Source organism: Petromyzon marinus, chromosome 14 (genome assembly GCF_048934315.1).
Source record: "Petromyzon marinus isolate PM22_M1 ecotype Great Lakes invasive population chromosome 14, UKy_Petmar_22M1.pri1.0, whole genome shotgun sequence".
Classification (NCBI taxonomy): Eukaryota; Metazoa; Chordata; class Hyperoartia; order Petromyzontiformes; family Petromyzontidae; genus Petromyzon; species Petromyzon marinus.
This window is the reverse complement of record NC_133680.1, coordinates 1,846,787-1,868,216: the sequence shown is the minus strand read 5'-3', so window position 1 is coordinate 1,868,216 and position 21,430 is coordinate 1,846,787. Positions and strand designations below refer to the sequence as shown.

Here is a 21,430-nt window from a genome sequence, read left to right as displayed (position 1 = left end):
GGGTTTTTTTGTTTGTAAATCTCGTTCACAAAGTCATCAAGGTCGCGTGGAGCCAGCCACAAGACAAGAGCCGCGTGCGTCCTTCTGGGTTGCGTTTTTTTTCTCACGAAAGCAAAGGTGCAAACGGAGGACCAACTCGATCCAAGCCATTGTTAACTTACTCAAGGGCCCTGTTGTAATGATATTACATATGTATGTGTAGGCGTTATTGTTGTTGAAGAAGCCACACTATGGCCAAGGCTATTTTGCACGGCTCTTATCGTCGCCTAGCCATAGTTTACGTTCCACTCGTGTATCAATGCACGTCATATTTTAGGTTGTTTATTGTTGTTGTAGATGTTATTGTAATATCCGAGGGGGTATACGGAAGATTCCATTAATCCACTCCCTTCATGAATTCCATGAATTCTGCAAAACAACGCAAGAGCGAGACATTGAAACAGCGACGGTGACACGAGTGTGATAAACAATGCTACTCGACCGCGGCATTGGAATGTCTCTACATGTCTGGGGCCGCCAGTATATTGCATGAAATGTCCTTGACCGCAAGTGTTGACTTTTAATTGATGTAACCATCATTACCGTCATCAATGCCCTCATCAATGTAATTGAGGCTCTGAATTAATGACCATTGAGTGACGCTAGAACACCACCGTCACGACCACCACCATCACCGTGACCCGGATTCTACAGCTCACTATTGCCACTACCACCAGCACTTGAGCTCTACTTAGTTATTTCGCGAATGCAAAGTCCCTAGGCCAAGAGGATCCTGCTGTGTTGAGCTCTGAAAAAGAGCCATTTCACAAAACGTTAGCCTCATTATATTCAGCATATTCAGTATTGTGTCCGCTACGAGGCGGGTGTTAATAGTGATGCTGGTAAGTGTTTGGGCGTAACGTTAATAGTGTAACGCTATTGCCAATGCGGTCCCCTTGAATGTTCGGTAAGAACGCGGTGGCCAGTGACTCGTGATTCCTGCTCGAGGTCGCATAAGTTCCCATAACACCGAAGGCTTGCAGTGTTGGGCCGCCGTTGGCATGAGGTTGAAACTGTTGGCCCCACGTCACCCCAACCTTGGCCCCACGTCACCCCAACCTTGGCCCAACGTTGCACAATAGCTGGGCTATTGATGTATAATCTATACATTCAAAGTGTAATTTCATATTTGCTATGGGCGCGCGTGTCAGTCAGCACACTGAACACCGTTGCGCACGAGACGCCCATCTCGCGGGTGAACTGTACCCCCGATTGGCGCGGTTGGCTACGTACGGCGCGAACGAGGTTCAGCACGTGGGTCCGTGCGCAGTACTGAGCAGAGAGCGTGTCGGTGTCTCAAACGCTCACCGTCATAATCGATGAAACCGTCGCCGTTTTTGTCTCCATCCGCAAAGAGCTCCTCGATGTCGTCGTCTGTGATGTCCTCCCCCGTGGCGTGCAGCATCACTTTGAGCTCCTCCAGATCGATGTAGCCGTCACCGTTTCTGTACGCAGCATCATCAGCAGCAGCAGCATTATCAGCAGCAGCAGCGTTATCAGCAGCGACGTCATCATTGATAGCAGCAGCATCGTTCGCATCAGCATCATCATAAGCAACATAAATACGTTTGCTGCTACCATCAGCAGCAGCAGCAGCAGAAACACTTTCACAGTCGTCGTCATCATCGTCAGCAGCCGTAGCAGAGGCATCGTAATCAGCAGAGTTCGCAATTATTTCACCATCGTCATCATCTTCAACATCAAAATGGCCATCCATGTCAGCAGCAGCGCCAATGTCACCAACGTATGTGATGGTGTGAGGAGGATGGTGATAATAATAATAATTTAAATTTCGAAATGCGGGGCTGCCGCACGGTGTCCGCTCATCGCTCTCGGAGAGAGAGAGAGAACGACTCAGAGAACGACTCAGAGAACGACTCAGAGAACGACTCAGAGAACGACTCAGAGAACGACTCAGAGAACGACTCAGAGGCGCGAGCAGCAGGAGCCACGGACGAGCCGGAGAGGCGGCAGCCAGGCAGTGAGCCGCTTCCGAAACCCCCCACCACCACCGCCACCCCCGCAGGCTCTGCTGTCCTCTGTATATGATGGTGTTAATTCTAGATTTGAAGCTTTCGTGACTGCAAGGATTCATACTCTTTGGTTTTGTGTTGCCTCCGAAACGTCGTGATTTAATTGAGATGTTTTCACTTATTTTAATTTCAGTTTTTTTTCTTTACCTACGTGACTCTACCGAGAAAACCAAGGAGCATGATGGTGTTGTAAAATTCACGAGTGTTTAACATGTGGGAGGAAACCGGAGCGCCCGGAGAAAGCTCAGGCGTGCGTGCGAGGGGGCAACACTGTATGACTCGTGTCTCTCGAGACTGAGACCGAGGTCGCCTGGACGAGTCGAGTTCGTTCAACGAATTCGGCGGAGCCGTGGGACAACGCAGCAGGCGTCTGCCAGCCGATGGCGCTGATGGCGAGGAGCGCGTGAGCCATCAACTGTTTCAACTATTTGCTATTTTGCCAGGTAAGGCCCACTGAGATATGGAGCTCTTTTTCAGAAGCGACCTGGCCACAAAGGATAGCAGCTCAACGACGTTGCAGCCGAATAGTCTGAACGCTTTTTTTTATTCTAAATGTGGAGGGGGAAAAAGCGCAGGACCCGGAGAAAAATCCACGTGACCACGGGGAGAGAGACACCGCAAACTCCAAATATACAACAGGCGTCAGGGTCGTGGTCGAACCCATGACCTCCCGCATACCAGGCGAGGTAGTTAACATCTCGCCACTGCGAGTATGGGGGGGGGGGGGCGGGGGACACGCTTCTTTATTTCGCATGGCACAAGCGATTAGCGGCATCCTCTGTTGAGGTGGAAGTTGTCTGAGCCAGGGGAGGGCTACGGGAGTGGCGTTGTGAACGTCTCGCCAACGCAGCAGACGGCGGTGACGGCGAGGAGCGATTGACCGCGCCTGCTTGGCGAGACCCTCACTTGTCAAACATGCGGTAGAGTTCGCTCAGCTCCTCCTCTGACTTCCCCTTGCTCTCCTCTTTCATGCTGCGCACCATCATGATGAGGAACTCCTCGAAGTCCACGGTGCCACTGCCTGCACGCGGCGCCGTCCCGCGCGGACAACACACCGAAGCACCCACAGTTCAACTTCGCGGCGTCGAGATCCCACCGCCCCTATCCACCCGGAGAAGACGCTCACGTCGTCCTTCCATCGCATAGAGATGCCAACTATTGTGTCGCTGTGTATGAATGCACTTTGCACGGAGAGATGGCCTTTGAGAATAATAGACCGTGTGAACAGGCACTGAACCCACATACCAATCCACACGTTTCCATATTGGTGCATAACTATGCTGAATGATTGTGGACTGTATATGTGTTTAACGGTGAGAGTGTCTATCAAGTGTCGTTTTTATGCTGACAATAAAAACACAAAGTCCATCCATGTAGCCAAACAGCCTGTGGGGGGCAAGTGCTCCAATTAAGGAAGGCACAATACATCATGATGGCGGGTGGTGGGGATGGGGCAGACCAACACCAACCACCCCCGACCGTGTTTGTCTCCTCAATGCCAGGTAGGTTTTCCACCTGCAAGAAACAAAGATCCCCCGTGTAGCCTGGAAAGACTGTTGGGGCGAGTGCTGTTATCGACCAACTATGAAGGCCGGCACGGCACACGAGGCGGCGAGTGGCCATCACGACGCCCGGCCGCCTTTGTCTCCCAAGTGGCGATGTTTACACCCCGCACAAGGTACTTATTTGAGGCTGAGTCGACCTACGGGAGGCCCAGGACGGGTTCAGATAATCGAGGGACTATCGCTTCCCATTCAACAGATATTCATCCTCAAAGTTTAAACCGCACACGTGTATCAGGTCATGTGTGGTAGGTATAGACCAGTGCCAGTGTATTTTAGTGACTCATCATCATTATTATCACCACGAATGTAATAACTGTAGGTCAGATATTATTAGCATCAACCCATTGTTGGCCATGTCAACGTGTGTCCCTTACTGTCTAGCGATCTGCAATCTGCTCCGCATGCCTGTCTGGCGCTCTGTGTCTCTGTGTCTGCCCGTCGCCTTGGCAGGGGCCCTGGCTTGAACACACGGTATGGGGCCCTCTCTCAACCCCCGCGTCCTCCATCCCCTTACATCGTCACCCCGTGGTTGTTCCCCAGTGCAGTTGTCCGGCCGGCCTGCACCATCGACACCCATGCCGCTGTGTGCCTCTCTCCGTCTCGCTCAGCCTACGGCTATCTCCTCTCGTGTCCATGACTCTCTTTGTCCCTTTCCTCGTGTTTCTCCATCACTGTGTCACTCCTGCGTCTGTCTCCGTGTCTCTCTGACCACTCTCCTCCCTCTACACCACCATCATCATCATCATCATCACCACCACCATCATCATCATCATCAAGCGATGCAGCATGGTGTTTAGACCGCACACAGCAGGACCACATCATCATCACCACATCATCATCACCACACTATCATCATAACCACCACACATCATCACTACATCACCATCAACACACATCATCACCACACATTATCAAAACCACACATCATCACCAGAGATCATCACCACCCATCATCACCACACATCATCATCACCACTCATCTCCAAATCATCACCACACATCATCATCACCACACATCATAATCATCACCAAACATCATCATCGCGCGCTCGTTGAGCCCTGTCTGCTCTCACCATCTTCGTCCACCTCGTCAATCATCTCCTGGAGCTCGTCTGGCGAGGGGTTCTGTCCCAACATTCGCAGCACCTTTCCCAGCTCCTTGGTGCTGATGCAGCCATCCTCGGCGTCTTGCACGAAGATGTCAAAGGCGGCCCGGAATTCTGCACCACACATCATCACCACCATCATCGTCAGCATGAGTCATGGTCAATCCACTGCTGGATCAAGTAGGCCTCCCTACGATGTCACCAAACCCCCATGGCCCTGTGATGTGAAAACTTCGCCCAGCGCCTGCAGCAGCCGAGTCAATGTCATCATTTCATCGCTAGAGACATCGTCAGCAGCATCGTCTTCTTCATCGGCATCGTTATCATCATCATCAGCAGCAGCAGCGGCAATTTTGTGTCTATCGAGCGCTAATTATCCAGGGTGCGCAGTGAACTTGGCGAAACTGAGTTCGATTCTGAGCCATGGCGAACATCAGTGGCGAGTGTTGTATCAGCCGCTGCTGATGCCCCACCGTCACCAACCCGCACCGAGCAGCGTGCTAAAGTATGGGTGAAGCATCCCCCTGTGAACTACACGACGTGGTGAGGCTGACATCCAGCAGTCGATCCGCTGCTGGATGAACGAACAAAGGCGACACAGACCGTCCAGAAAATAAATCCCCACTAAAGAATCTGGTTTTTAATAAAATAACAATAATAATCCTGTTGAGTCAGGCATAACAATGAATCAATGACAATTCATCACATAGCTGGCGTGGGTGCGTGTGTGGTATTGTGTCGCAGGGGTGGGTGGGTAGTGGGTGGTGGTAGTGGTGGTGGTGGCGGCTGTATGAATGGGCACGGATCTGGCTCGTGTCCCGTGTGGGGTGAAGTGGCCGCCCAGGGACAAAGCTGGCGTCGGATTCTGCTATTCGTGACGCGTCGCTCTCTCGCTCTCTCATGGGCGTACAAGGACAGACAGCTCGAGGGTCTGGCCGTTTTGGGACAGGGAGGGAGGGGGGACTACGGTCCCTGATGTACCCTGAGTGCCCCACTCTCATGTGCGTCTGTGTCAGTGTGTGCTCGTGCGTAAGTGAATGTGTACGCTCACGGCCACTATCAGCCGAGCCAGTGGCATGCGGAGTGTGTGCTGATTTTAGCCAGAACAAAAACAAACGAAGATATGCGATTCAAGTTCGATAGACACGTGGTGAAGTATGGTCAGACATCCAGCAATGGATTGACAGCAGCGCTGACGTTCAATTTAAGAGTTGTCACTGCATTAAACATCAAAGTCCAGTTCTGAGAATTAAACCATGAAGAAAAAAACCTTTGGCTGGATTCCCCGGGCGACAAGCACTCTTTGCAGGGCACGTCCAGGGTGCGCGCCTGACACGTGGTGGGTGACGTCACAATGCTTCCTACGACGAGTCCCACATGCGCAATGTCAAACATAATTGTGTGAGAGAGATACTTTACCTTTTTTCTGCTCTTCCGTCAGCTGCTCTACCTGTCGGACACACACACACAGCCGCACACAGTCGAAGGTCAAATCGACATCCACACAACATTAAGCAGAATATATACGCAGGGTGGACAGTAAGTCCATATACCCCGTTACTTATGTGGGCATGGTAACATCAGTTGAAATGGGGTATAGGGATTCTCGCTCAGCTTATCTTATACTATGCAAGGGAATACACATTGTATATGTATGTAGTTTCTACATGTATCTGTGTCTCGAGACGCAGTACAAGAAATCTGGCGGCTTGCGTGTACTGTATTGGAAGCAGGAGAAAGTGAATAATTTGTTATGTATGACGGCCAGCAAAAGCATGGCAAAGTAGCAATTGAAAGGAGGACTTTGAACATTATGGGGAGGGGACGCATTTAGAAACGAAAGTACAAATTCCGAAATGAGACTTAATTGACGGAGCAAAAGAAAGCGGACTGTAGGCTGGCCAAAATCATGGGGCAAGGACTCTGGATAACCGACGTGCGGGGTCAGCAAAGGGATGGTGAATGTATTTTGAACTTCTGTCGCAACATTACGCAGCCAACCGTGCTACTCGGAGGTGCCAACAAGAGCGAATGTGGAGAGAGGTGGACAGAAGACGCCGATGCTGGGATGCAATCCGAAATCAGTCTTTTTTTTGGAGCGAACTGGATGGAGGTGGCAACAGATTGTGATTAGTGGCAGACACCGATTATGAAGACCAAGAAGTCACCAAGAGAGAGGAGATGGAAGCAACAGGGTGAGGAGGGAGACTGAGAACAAGTGGGGTGGTAATCTTACGGAGGAGGAGAAGAGGGGGTAGTGGCCTGGACTTTAATTCGGGGGGAATGTGCTACCAACAGCTCACGTTAGCGCGTTATAAGACAGCAGGTTGACTTGACATCATCGGCTATCGTGGGAGGCAGGAGGGTGCAGTGGAGGTCGCTCTTCGCCAGAACGGTGCGAATTTGTTCACGCTGGTAATCTGTGTCTGTTGATGGATCGCGCGTTCTCCACGGGAGCCCACTCAACCCTTGCCCACGGTCTTTAAATGTATACCGAGCGCATGCCTTGGTAGCCTGATTGTTCATTAGAGAAAAAGAACGTGAGGCGTTAGATATTCTCGGATGAAATAGTTTATACCGAGAATTACGATGCAGCACCGGATGATTTTTGAATGGGATATTAATTTACCCAGCGCTCGCAGACTCGACAATTGACCAACCGCTCATCTTCATGAAATATAATTAGGCTTAAATTTTGATTTAAAGCTTTCGTGACTGCAGGGATTCATATTCTTGGTTCTTTCGCTAAAGTCACGTAGAAGGGAGACAATAAAATATTAAAATAAATACAAATATAAAATTCTCACGAATTTTATATTTCACACCTGATGATGATTGCTTGTGTTGCAGTCGAAACGTCGTGAGAATTTTATTGTTTTATATTTTTATTATTTTTATGTTTCTTTTCTACGTGATTTTACCGAAAGAACCAAGGATATAATTATGCTTGACAAATAACGTCGTCGTGACCCAGCCGCTACGTTGCCATGACCCAGCCTCTACGTCGTTGTCGGTTGGTTTCCTCGCGTTAACCAACGTTTTTCTTGTTTTCTCTCTCACACACAAAAACATCATTGTATAAGCGCATACTCTGTGCCTGTGCACATCTGTCAACTCAACTGTCAACTCAGCAGTATCAAGATGACTTTCCACCTGGGTGGCACACGGCGCCACTAGCCCGCTTATCCTGAATCTGATTCCTGCCCACGGATATCGTAGGCGGTGATTGACGTCTGAACCAGTGCTGGGGTACTCCCCTTCAAATTGCACCGACCAACGGGGTGAAGTATCGTCAAACAAGGCGCATGAATAACACAATATGGGGAAGCCTTCATCCATCAGTGGATCGATAAGGGACTGTGCGTTATATTAATGACCTTCAATAGTTTAATGCACTCGTACTTTCAGGACCATGTTGGCGCGGACGCAAATTATGCTGAAATGCAAACGCTAAATATCTTAGCAACATATTGATTCTGGCTGGTGGCTCTTTATCCATTATTTATATGTGACGTCTGTTTGTCAATCCACTGCTGGATGGAAGTCTCCCCCCACACCGTGTAGGTCACGGGCATTGTTTGACCATACTTCACCACGGGTTTGTCAAGTTGGCGTCTAGGACCAGTTCATGCATCACTCGCCACTGATGTGAACCGTGGCCAGAAATCGAACTCTGGCCACCAGGTTCACGGTCCGTGGGTTACTCCTTGAACCTTGATCAACGTAAACACGTGGGAGAATGGTACAATATGTCCTCAAACTTTTTCACAAGACTGTGGGATGTGAATTGTACGGACAAGGAAAGGGGGTGATTGTCAATGTTAAAACATTACTGTGATAACAACAACAACAACAAACACGACGAGGCATTTAGTCAATGGAATATCCGTGCAAAAATTAAAACAAACAACAACAACGACGGCATTTGCATGTTTATTTATTTATTTATTTCCCAGGAAATCTTCGGTGACGCTCGACGCGTTTGCGGGAGGGTTCCTGCGTCGGAGTGAGTGGCCAAGTGACACCGCTACACTCACGCGCGTGCCCGTACACAGCTGGCTCGGGCTGTACGAGGGGGGGAGGGGGTTCTGCTCCCGTGCGAGTGTGGCGCCTTGCCTCCCTGTACGATGTCCCTGTGGCTGCCGTCAGCCTTGTGTTGCTGCCGTCTGCCTAACAGAGCTGCTCATCTCAATGGAGGCGGGGGGGGGACCTTGCCAGCTGAGATGAACGAGTCTGAATCAGATTATAATAACCTATTCAGACAATATATAAAAGTGTCGTTAAGCCCGCTACCACCCAGCACAGTCAATTAGTAAGGTTTGCCACGTAAACAGAACGTGCCAATTCTCTTACTCGTGCAGCATATCGGTGTGTTGGAGAGCAAAGCCACAACATTCACAATCTGAGTACGACGTTTCGGCAGTAATCACAACTAGTTTTTTCAGACGACAGCCAAATTTGTATTATGGATGATATTGGTCGCGACAGCCTACGGATTGTCCTGCTGTATGCACCTGCAGGGCTGTCTTTCAGCTGTCTTGTCATGTCTAACACGTGCAATTCTGACGTCGCAAGCGCTACGTCCTTCTCTTGAACGGTGCAACACGTTCGATGATAGCCATTGCGGCATTTGCCACGAGTCGCATTTTCTAAACAAGCCTTTTCGTCGCAATGGGCTCATGTCTGGCTAAAGTAAAAAATAATAATAAAATCATTAAAAAACGTGCTATTGTTATTTAAGTGTTATCAATTCATACAAGCCTCGCCGAGTCTACATGAGGGTGCATGCTACATCGGGACGTTTGGACAATGCAAATTGGGAGTTTTAAAACTTGCACAGCAAAGTGTAAACCGCGGAGATCTCGGAGACAACCCACGACAGGTACTAGGTGGTATCACTCAGAGCTCCGCACAGACGAATTCAAGAAAACGCCTGCTGAACTGCCGCGCCCTGACTACCTAGCAAGTGGTGGCGAGATGTTAGCTCCTTCGCCTAAATAATTTATCAGCGGGGTGCTACATTTGGTTGTTCAGCCAATTTCCATTGAAGTATGAGTCTCTTGGTTGTATACAATCGTGTATGTGATACCACCTGTCCTAAGCATGTGCGTTATATTCCGCCTATAACGCACATGCATCGGTGTTTAGGGAGCCCCTTTGCATGGGTAGTCTACGGCTCAATTCTCTCAAGAAGTCTGTCAATTTCCCAGTCAGCGTGGCCGCTCAGCTGGGTCATGTCTGCAGCAAAGTGAACTTTACACGCTGGTGCCACAGTCGAATATTGCCGGCTTGCAACACTTCACAAAATGCAACGCTCCAGTGTAGCGTTGCCACCTGTCCTGATTTTCCCGTAATTGTCCTCTTGTGGAGGAAGCTGTCTCGGGAAATCTGTAAGTCTTCCCAGGACATTAAAAATCCCGGGTTTTTTTGTCAGATGTGTATTAACACGCCATTGAAGACACCGCATGGACACCTGGCTCTCCCCCTTTCTGGAACATGAGATATTCTTCTTTCCCATGATACATCCTGGCTTTATTGTACCTGAAAGATGACTGACCTATAATACCTGTGTGTGTGCGTGCATGTGTGCGTGCGTGTGTGCGTGTGGGTCACTCACGGCAGCTCTATCCACGTCTTCCGCCATGGCTGCCCGGTCCGATTTGTTTCGTGGGCAGTACGGGAGCGGCGCGGGAGGTGCCCTGGCTTATATAACGCCCTTCCCGCCCCTGCCCTTCACTCCCCCGCTCTGCCCTCCCCTGCCCTGTCCCATCGCGCCCGTCCAATCACCCCACCCACCAACAAAACCCTTCCTCCCTCTCGGTGCCACAGACACCCCCCTCCCCACCTCGCCCCCCCCAAACGCTTCCCGGTAGAAATCAACCACGACAGAGACTGATAAGGGCATAGGTTGGTGCACAGGAACGCGCGCACGCACACGCGCGACACGCACGCGCCCGGCGTCGCCAGCCAACGCCGCTGGGGTCTGTGCAGAGGAAGGGACCCGTGCGGTGTAGGGGTGGGGGTCTCGGCCACCCTAACGAATTTTGGGGGTCCCTGAAGGGACAGCATTGATAGGTAGGAGCCCCCCCCGACTAAGCCATCCCGTCCAACACGCATTCGCACACGTATGTGCATGTGCTGTTATATGAATGCGTGTCGTGATGACAGGTGGAGAGCATGACGATTATGACGGAGGTGCCGTTCCTGTTGCAACTGCTTTTGTGGGTTTCCTGTTTCTATTGCTGGTGGTGGTGATTGTGGTGATGGTGGTGCTAGTGGTGGTGATGGTGGTGCTGGTGGTGGTGGTGGTGATGGTGGTGGTGATGGTGGTGCTGGTGGTGCTGGTGGTGGTAGTGATGGTGGTGGTGATGGTGATGGTGGTGGTGATTGTGGTGATGGTGGTGGTGATGGTGGTGATGGTGGTGATGGTGGGGCTGGTAGTGGTGATGGTGGTGCTGGTGGTGGTGATGGTGGTGCTGGTGGTTATGCTGGTGGTGGTGCTGGTGATGGTGGTGCTGGTGGTGGTGATGGTGGTGATGGTGGTGCTGGTGATGGTGGTGCTGGTGGTGGTAATGGTGGTTATGATGGTGCTGGTGGTGGTGGTGATGGTGCTGGTGGTGATGGTGGTGGTGATGGTGGTGGTGCTGGTGATGGTGGTGGTGATGGTGGTGATGGTGGTATTCCTGCTTCTATTGCTAGTGGTTTTCTACTTCTGCTGATGGTGCATGTCCGTGGTGGCATAAGAGCGAACCCTACAAATGGAATCGGTCGGATTCAAATTATATTTTACCTATACCGATTTGCAAAGCCACGGCTGACATCAGTGGCGAGTGATATCTGAACCGATTATGGGTACCCGAACAAAGCAGCATGGTGAAGCATGGTCAAGCAGTAACCATGACTGATTCGGGATGGGAATGCCTTCATTCGGAAGTAGATTGACTTGTTATTACTACCGACGTGTATATATACATCATAACATGTGTATTTGCTGGTACGTGATGCGTGTGGTGTGTGAATGTGTTGCGATGCAGCAACAACAACAACATCTCGTCTGGCTCCTGCCTGCGGACTCCTGCGAGGCCACGGGTCGGGAACCTGCCGACCCGAAGCTGCCATACGGCGGCTCTCTAAGAACCTCTTCGTCACGTTCTTCACATCGCATTGCGACTCTTGAAATATGAACACAAAATGCATCTTTCTTGTTGTTTGAGGTGCCGACCCCTGAACTTAGATGGATCGTTGCATCACAAAACCGTGAGAGATGGTGGCGAGCTTTTGGGGCGGGGTGGAGGGGCGGTGTTATGTCCATCCCAAAGTGGATAGATCATGGCTGACGATGATTGATGATGACAATGTAGCTATTGCACTGATACGCGTGGATATGAATGGTAGTGACCATTCTTCGTCCAAAAAGCGGCAGGAAATGCGGATCCCGACTGCTTTTGTTGAGATCCCGAACAGAAATGTCAGTCATTGCAAATAGATGTAGTCATTGATTTAATATCGGGTCTCCATTGAAAAAAGAATACGGCTGGACCCAACGATCGCCTCTCACCTCTCCACTGCAGCAACGAAGACCCCTCGGTCAGAGCCCCCACCCCCTCCCCATCCCCTAGCGCCACACCCAGTGCCGGATTGTCCGAGTAGCAAGGGTAGCTACACACATGTAGTAGTACATATGTAGTAGTAGCTACATATGTAGTAGTAACTACTAGTAGTAGTAACTAGTAGTAACTGCACACATGTAGTAATAGCTACACACATGTAGTAGTACATATGTAGTAGTAGCTACACATGTAGTAGTAACTAGTAGTAGTAACTAGTAGTAACTACACATATGTAGTAGTAGCTACACACATGTAGTAGTACATACGTAGTAGTAGCTACACATGTAGCAGTAACTACTAGTAGTAGTAACTAGTAGTAACTACACACATGTAGTAGTAGTAGCTACAACACGTGTAGTAGTAACTAGTAGTAGTAACTAGTAGTAACTACACACATATAGTAGTACATATGTAGTAGTAGCTACACATGTAGTAGTAACTACTAGTAGTAGCTAGTAGTAACTACACACATGTAGTAGTAGTAGCTACAACACGTGTAGTAGTAACTAGCAGTAGTAACTAGTAGTAACTACACACATGTAGTAGTAGTAGCTACAACACGTGTAGTAGTAACTAGTAGTAGCTACAACACATGTAGTAGTAGCTAGTAGTAGCTACAACACACATGTAGTAGTAGTAGCTACTAGTAACTACACACATGTAGTAGTAGCTACAACACGTGTAGCAGTAGCTAGTAGTAGCTACAACACGTGTAGTAGTAGCTAGTAGTAGCTACAACACATGTAGTAGTAGTAGTAGCGAGTAGTAGCTACACCACATGTAGTAGTAGCTACAACACGTGTAGTAGTAGTAGCTAGTAGTAGCTACAACGCATGTAGTAGAAGCAGTAGCTAGGAGTAGCTACACCACATGTATTAGTAGCTACAACACGTGTAGTAGTAGTAGCTAGTAGTAACTACAACATATGTAGTAGTAGTAGCTAATAGTAGCTACAACACAGTAGTAGCAGTAGCTAATAGTAGCTACAACGCATGTAGTAGTAGCTAGTAGTAGCTACAACATATGTAGTAGTAATAGCTAGTAGTAGCTACAACACATGTAGTAGTAGGTACAACACATATAGTAGTAGCTACAACACGTGTAGTAGTAGTAGCTAATAGTAGCTACAATACGTGTAGTAGTAGTAGCTACAACACGTGTAGTAGTAGCTAGTAGTAGCTACAACACGTGTAGTAGTAGCTAGTAGTAGCTACAACACATGTAGTAGTAGCTACTACCATCACCACCACCATCACCACCAGCACCATCACCACCACCATCAGCACCACCATCATGTAGTAGTAGCTACTACTACATATGTAGTAGTAGCTACTACTACATATGTAGTAGCTACTACTACATATGTAGCTACTCTTCCTACTCGGATAATACTACTACACATGTAGTAGCTACGGGCGCCACACTTTCAAGGGCCCCGCGCTAAATGCTTTCAAGCTATCAATTCCGGTTCAATTATTCTGCACTTGTTCTATTACTATAGTACTATGCTGCCTTCAACTTTTATGAACGACTGGATGTTTAAAGTTAGCGATTTGTCGTATTATCTGGCTGTATAGCTAATACAAAAATTACAATTGCTCTACGATGCAAGTTTTAAAAACATGACGTGTTTTAATTTGAATGTGTTGATTGATATTTGGGGCCCCTCTATAACATCATGCTACAGGCCCCGCACGAGCTTAATCCGGCACTGGGCACACCTGTCTCTTACTGAGCGCCGAACATAACTTTCAAATATCGTATTGGTGGTCAATCACACATTAGCACAAAGATCCCCACGTATAGCCTAAACAAACTTTTGAAGGTCGGCACGGCACACGAAGAGAGTGGGTGGCCAGCACCACGCCCGGCCAGCTTTGTCTCCCTCGTGACGATGTTTACACACCGCACCAGGTACCGGTTCAGATAATCGTCACTGGTGCTGACCGGTGAGCGGGATTTGAACCTGGATCGCCCGGGTTAGCCGAGTCCGTAGCGCAGCGCGCTCACCACTGCACTACCGCTCTTCACACATTAGCACACACACAGACACCTTATACGCACTTCTGTCACTACAAGAGGCCCTTTGCAGTGACGGGAGTGACTAAGCACTAAGCACCGTATAATTAGAAACACGACGTTGTTCTCAAGTCGAAAATGCCCCCCCCCCCCCACCTTCGAGTACCCGATTAGTGCGGCTAATATGCTTGCGGCGACGGATAATTATCGTTTGCGGGGCATTTAACAGTGGCAGTCCTCATATGGCCGCGGTCCGCATGGAGGTAATTCACGGGATGTAGCTCCCCCAGCCCTGCTCCATGTCCACTGCTCCCCTAGACGTCTCGAATTCCCCACCTCTGACTGTCCGCAGCTGCTTATCGATCCTCGTTTTTCAAGTCCGCGCTAAAGGCCTTCCTCCCTCTTCTTCTGCCTATTGCTGCTCTGGCCTCTACAGATTTAAATGTCTTGACCGGCACTGAAATGATATTCCCTAGCGCCCTGCATGCGATCCGTACAGGCACCACTCCGCCTGAATGAAACGCCATCGCTTATCTCTCTAAATGCCAGTCACACAACACGACTGGAAGGTTCAAACAACGCAGCTACGAGCTCTCTGTTTAGGCGAGGGCATTCTAGATCTTCGGGACGGGGTAATTCAATCGGGGTAGTTTACCTAACTTTATTTTAAAATTAAATATCACGGGTCAAATATTCAAAAGGTCGACCTGCGTTTGCATCGCAGCTCGGCGAACCACGCGGAGGAGAGTGGCGGACCCCCACGGCCGGTCCGGGGACCTCACTTGGAGAACCTCTGCCGTAGGCAAAGGTCGCCTAATCCGCCACTCTATATTTGCATTGTTGACTTGATCTTCTGCGGCGAAGAAGTGAGCGTCGCACCACTCTCGGTGAGACCGTCGCACGGTTCAGAACGGGAGCAGGGTTCCGTGGAAACTGAGCTCAAAATAGACTCAAATATCTGTCCTGAGCTCTGCCTTTAATGATTCCCTCTGTTCTCTCAGTCCCGTGCTTCGTTATTCCTACACACACACAGCCATCACCGGGCAACAATACCTATTGTCTGCGTGATCAGGCGAGTGCGGCGAGGCGCTAATAAGGGCGTGAAACCGTTAAGCGGGGTCGTCAATGAAATCGGTTTGTCGCGAGATTTTGGGGATGTTTTTTTCTTGTTTGGCCTAATGATCGTAAATTCATCATCGCGCTCACGTGCCGGGTGCGTTGTCGCATCGCAGGATCGTGAGCGGTGACCTGGGTAGGAGGTCTTCATCCAGCGGTGATGATCATGATGACGACGACGTGGATGGACAGTGGTTGCTGATGGTGATAATGATGAGGAATAATCCGACCAAACACGATGGAACACACGATATTTAAACGACAACAAAAATCCCCCATCAAATCAGGAATAGTGTCAAAATACTAAAATCCCGTCTGATCAATCACATGGCCTATGACCAAATCGCCCGCCATATGCTGGATCTCAAGCGCTGATGGGTCGATCTTTGATTGTGCTTTGGTAGAAGGCCACCATGCATCACCAACAGGTTGGCATGGAGCTGCGTGGCCACGTGGCGAACGCCAGAGGGCAGTGCATCAAATTCCATCGTTGAGCTGTACTTCCATACTCTCACCCTAAGCTCCCCCGCCTTCAGTCACGTGCAATGTCACGTGTGATTGTGTCACGTGTGATTGTGTCTCGGGTGATTGTGTCACGTGTGATTGTGTCACGGGTGATTGTGTCACGGGTGATTGTGTCACAGGTGGTTGTGTCACAGGTGATTGTGTCACGTATGTTTGTGTCACAGGTGATTGTGTCACGGGTGGTTGTGTCACGGGTGATTGTGTCACGGGTGATTGTGTCACGTGTGATTGTGTCACGGGTGATTGTGTCACAGGTGATTGTGTCTCAGGTGATTGTGTCACGGGTGGTTGTGTCACGGGTGATTGTGTCACGGGTGATTGTGTCACGTGTGATTGTGTCACGGGTGATTGTGTCACAGGTGATTGTGTCACGTGTGATTGTGTCACGTGTGATTGTGTTTCAGGTGGCGCGCGCGCCCAGATGGAAAGTGATTTGTTAGAGAACGCGACGATATTTTAATTCTTAGAGATATTTATTGCTCATTCGATCTCGCGGCAGGGCTCATCTTCGTAAGAGCCGTGTAGTCTCCGCGGCTTTGCACAATGATTTACATAAATAAACCAGAGTTCATTGTGAAATTAGTCGCGTGTCCGCAGTGGCTTTCACCAGGGCCCAGGAGATTATTGGCAGACGAAATTAAATCGGCTCGCGTGCAGGAGCTAGACGTCTTGTTTCATCGCAACATCGTGAACGACGGTGAAGAGATTGGGGAGGGCCTGCAATCAGCAGTCGATAGATCCTGGCTGACGAAGATGATGATGTTGATGATGATGATTATTCAAGAGTAGTCCAAGTGTCCCCATGTTCAAACAAATGTTGACCGCCGCTCATCTCCATTGATCATGCTTAAGCAGTGAAGCAGTGGTGGTAATTCTACATTCCTATGTCTAGGGGCAATCTCTCCACTGCGAAACCGCTCTCTCGTCGGCTTAACACGAGGTTGTGAAGCCTCACCGCACAGTACCGATTCTGCTGACCCCAGGATGGATGATGTGCTGGATTGAGCCCAAGCTGGGTGTTTAACTCATGCTCGAGATATCTGACATTCTGGGGGTTTGAGGGCTTTTTTTGTAAATCCGAGCTTGGCAGTGCAGAAGCAATAACAGATGTGGCTGAAGAGCGCTTTCAATCAATGCGAATCAGCTGCTGTGACATTACTGGTTGATCGACAAAGGTACTCAATTAAATACGTCAAGGAGCATGCTTGGAATTAAACCGAGAGGCAGGAAAATGGACACGTGGATTATAGAACATACTACAGTATGAGTAATTATAATTCTAGATTTGAAGCTTTCGTGACTGCAAGGATTCATACTCTTTGGTTTTTTCGATAAAATCACGTAGGTAAAATAAAATAAATGAAAACAACTAAATTAAATCACGACGTTTCGGAGGCAACACAAGCTTCCGTCTTCAGGTGGAACAGTCACAGCAAAATTGCTGTATCATTTTACCTACGTGACTTTATCATTTTACCTACATGACTTTACCGAAAAAACAAAAGAGCAATAATTATAATAATTATTAATTGTAACGCGCCCACGCTATTCGATCACCCCGGATTACAGGCGTGTGCCGCCACATACACGGATTAAAGAAGTGAATGAAATTATGTTTTCTGCCTGTAAGCGGGCATGTATGGCAACGCATGACCGAGGGGAATGATGGCCAGCAGTCAAGACTGAGGACGAAAGTCGCAGCCGAAGCAGGGATGGTATCCGAGAGTGCCCACGGACATGGAGCAATGGACTCAGCTCGCGTGCAGGTTTGTAGATCCATCGCAACGTCATATAAATATAGGATCACGAGAAGGAGAGGCGTTCATTCAGCAGTGGATTGATCATGCCCGATGACCGAAGACGAATGAGCTACACTGCGTCCCAACGTATTGATTCGCAACAATTGAAAACTAAAACAAATTAAATCGCAACGTCGCTGACGTGTGAGCGCGTGAAGCGAACGCGTCGTGCGCGACCTTACAAGGGTAGGAGAGAGAGAGCGAATTTCCCTCTCTTGTTCCACAAACAAAGGATCGCGGTCATGAGCTCTCCCAACACCCCACCCCCTCCACCACGTCACTCAAAAGATAATGTTTGAACAAAATCAACAACAGCTGTCACAAGCGCGGCGCGGCGCGATTCCTCGGTGCCAGAGGCCCGCATTGGCTCCCCGGCGCGCGATGCCACTGGCGAGTGGGGCGCGTTCCTTTCGCTGGCGCATTAGACGCGCGGGCCACTCGAGCCCCGTGCTTAAAATGCCTGGGACGAGAGAGAGAGAGACGGGGGTGGGGTGGGTGGGGGTGGCGAGGGCACTTACAGAGACAACGGAGGGCGGCTCGGGCCCCTGGACGCGGGCGAGGCGGCCGTCGGGAATATTTGCGCCGTTCGATCGCGCGGTTATTTTGAGGCGGGCCGCTGGTAGCCACGACTGAAGCGAGTTGAGCCGAGAATTTCGGCGTAATCGTCCGCGGAAATGTTCATTCATTCGTCCAGGTTCGTAGGTCTCTCTCTCCGGGGAGCTCACAATCGATGGGCCAGAGGAAATGTTGGTACCGCCTAAGATAGCATTAAATAAGTACCAATGTTTTTTTTTCTTTCTGGGTAACCGGAATGGATCGTTTGATGACCCCAATCATTTCAAGTGGCTATCACATAAAATTCACTGTTATTGCAAACGTTAAGAGGGTGTAACCACTCAAACTATGCCACCTCAGGTGGTACCGAAGAGTGAAATATCTGGACTGGCCTCATGCACAATAACAAATCCCGCCTCTCTGGGTGGAGTGGGAACACCTTGGGGCTTCATGTCTCACTGAATGTTTTAGCTGGTAGACCGGAGTATTGGCACGCGACTAGCGGCCACGGTGGATCGCCAGAGGTTGTATTTGGTGTGTCGGCTGTAGATATTTTTTCCGGGTTACCAACCTGGACAGTACCGGCTGAAACTAAGCCCTGGGTGTATATATATAAAAGCCTCTTCCAGAATTCTAGTTGTAAATCGACGTTTTAAAAACCATCCTCCTGGACTAGCTGCCTCCCATGGCTATTGGGTTCAGTCCGCCCATGTTTTAATTCAATCAACTAACAAGGCTGATTACCTTCATCTGCTCAGGTTTATTTTTTGTGTTCCTGATATGCTCCACAACGACGTGGGTTATTTTGTCCTGTGTAGTATAACTTCGTCTCAAACTAGGACCCACATCCAACAGAGAGGATCCTTGCCTATAACACCTGCCAGCACCATCAGCGTTGGTTCAAGCAAGCTGGCCTCTGCTGACGAGACACTGAAGGTCGAAACTGGTCCAAAGTTTAATTGTGTTGAACCAATGCTGATGAAATGAAGCACTCCCAGAAGATCGTGTGGCTGTTTGGCTGTGTATACGTGGCGGAACAGATATGGGCCGAGGCGTATTGCCTGCTTGTGTAGTTTGTTGCTCAGGTTTGGCATCAAAGCTGTCCTTCAGACAACTTCTTGGTCCATGGCATTTAATTCGGTGCAACCCAACGGGAGGGGGACCCCCTGTCGTCTGCCTGCCACCGAGGCGCCCCCCTACAACACTACAGCAGAGCAGCAGCACGAGGCCTGTCAAACTGCCCGCCGTTATTAACAACGCAGATCGCAGGAATTTGGCTCCTGGGGTAGCGGCCTGGCTCTTTGCATGACCGGCACAGGCCAGGCTCTCCGCCAGTAAGAGTAATTCTGTACCAGAAAGGTGATTTCTAGACAGCAAAAGGCACGATTTTGAGCAGAGGATCCATCCTACCATCAAGGGTTGGAAAGGCGGGGCCGTGGTTACACTTGTGCCTCAAAGTAGGAAGGGCCTGGGTTTGATTCCCGACACGTGCATCGTTCTGTGTGGAGTTTGTATTTACTGCACCAGCCCTGTTCTGCATGGCTTTTCTCAGGGTTCTCCCATCTCCTCCTCCCATCGCTAAAAAAACCCCAATATAATGCTGAACAAATACCCGAACATTTCTGAACTGGGGAAAAACTACGATTAAAGCATCAAATATTAACAATATTTTTGTTCCCTAACATTTGCAAGTAACATGTGGCAATTTAAAAATGTTTGAAATATGCGCACTTTGTTCATGTTTACGTTAAACTTACATGAGGTCCGTGTCCATCAGACCAACTTTGTTCATTGACAACAGATTGTGGGGGGCACAGCCTCCCCCGCCCCCTCCTCTGAGCACATTCAACCATTGCTGCTAGAAGCATCAGCTGCGCACGACTCATCCAGCAGACGTCGTCGGAGCAGATGAAGCGAGCGGGCATCGTCCTCTCGTCCTTCCCCCGCACCTCCGCTTAGCACCGGTGGCTACGTATGGTGCGAAATAAGTTTAACCTATCTACTTGAATATGAATATAAAGAGTTCAACACGCGTACAACAAACTAAACACAAAAAAGCCGTTCTAAAGAAGTGCGTTTGCAATCTAGATTGCAATCTAGATTGCAAAGTGCATAACTCCAGTGGTTTTCTAACATCTGAAGGAAGCGCGTTCAATGACGGCCACAGAAGCGAATCCGACAGCGCAGCAGTCTACAGCAGCCGATTCCCGCGTGGCAGCGCTTCAAGCATCGCCCTCAGATCTGCCCGTGGATCTTGCGACATTATTAGCCCCGGCCTTTAATGCGTCTGCGTGCCTGCCTGCCTGCCTGCGTTCATGCACATTCATGTTGCACCGGTTATGCAACACAGTGCCACTGGCATTGTTATCGCGACTGGAGGCAACCGCATCCTCAAAGTCGCATCGCGTAAACACTTGGCGTATTGATTTCATAGACAGAGAAAGGGGGGGGGGCAGTCAGTTATAGGCAGGGAACCATATGGAGTTCTTGTAAGCCTAGGCTATTGAGCAAGAGACATTTAACTGTTCACGTAATTGGGGTGCATTTCTCAGCGCTGACGATGGGATCCTTCGTGCAGCATCGAGGCAAATCCACGGACAGGTTTATTTTCTTGTCAACAGCCCATTGCTGGATGAGCACAGGTCATTGGGGCGATTTGACCATACTTCGCCACACTGGTCAGTGCTGGTTGGTTAAGGTGGTGAGCATAGAGATTTGAGAGTAGTACGGTACAACAATGGATGCTGCTTCGGCGCCCTCTGCTGACAAGGCAGCGGCAGAGCAGCCGCTGCAGCACCGGCCATGAACGCGGCGCTGCCCATCCAGGCACGATACAGTCTCAACCCAGCTTAGCTTGCGAGAGCTGACAAATATTGGACGTATTGCGCGTGATTTGATCACAAGTGCCAATATCTTATATATACGTCCCTCCGTATGAGCAAAGTTGATGTATGTATCTTGTATGTCGTTAAACTTCTTTTGCACCGCACGTAGGCAACCGTGCTCATCGGAGGTGCGGAGGAAAGACAACAAACTAAACACAAACAGCTGTTCTAACTAAAT

The 21,430-nt window shown here is 49.5% G+C and overlaps 1 protein-coding gene across 1 annotated transcript; it reads right to left on the bottom strand.

Moving 5' to 3' along the window:
• TNNC1 (troponin C1, slow skeletal and cardiac type) lies at positions 1-10,466 on the bottom strand. Its single transcript, XM_032954406.2, has 6 exons — positions 10,361-10,466; positions 6,163-6,193; positions 4,711-4,857; positions 2,979-3,093; positions 1,348-1,484; positions 1-408 (listed from the first exon to the last, which is right to left on the bottom strand). Exons 1-6 carry the CDS (start codon positions 10,385-10,387, stop codon positions 377-379), a joined length of 489 nt encoding a protein of 162 aa, XP_032810297.1. The 5' UTR covers positions 10,388-10,466; the 3' UTR covers positions 1-376.
• Between the last annotated feature and the right edge of the window lie 10,964 nt (positions 10,467-21,430).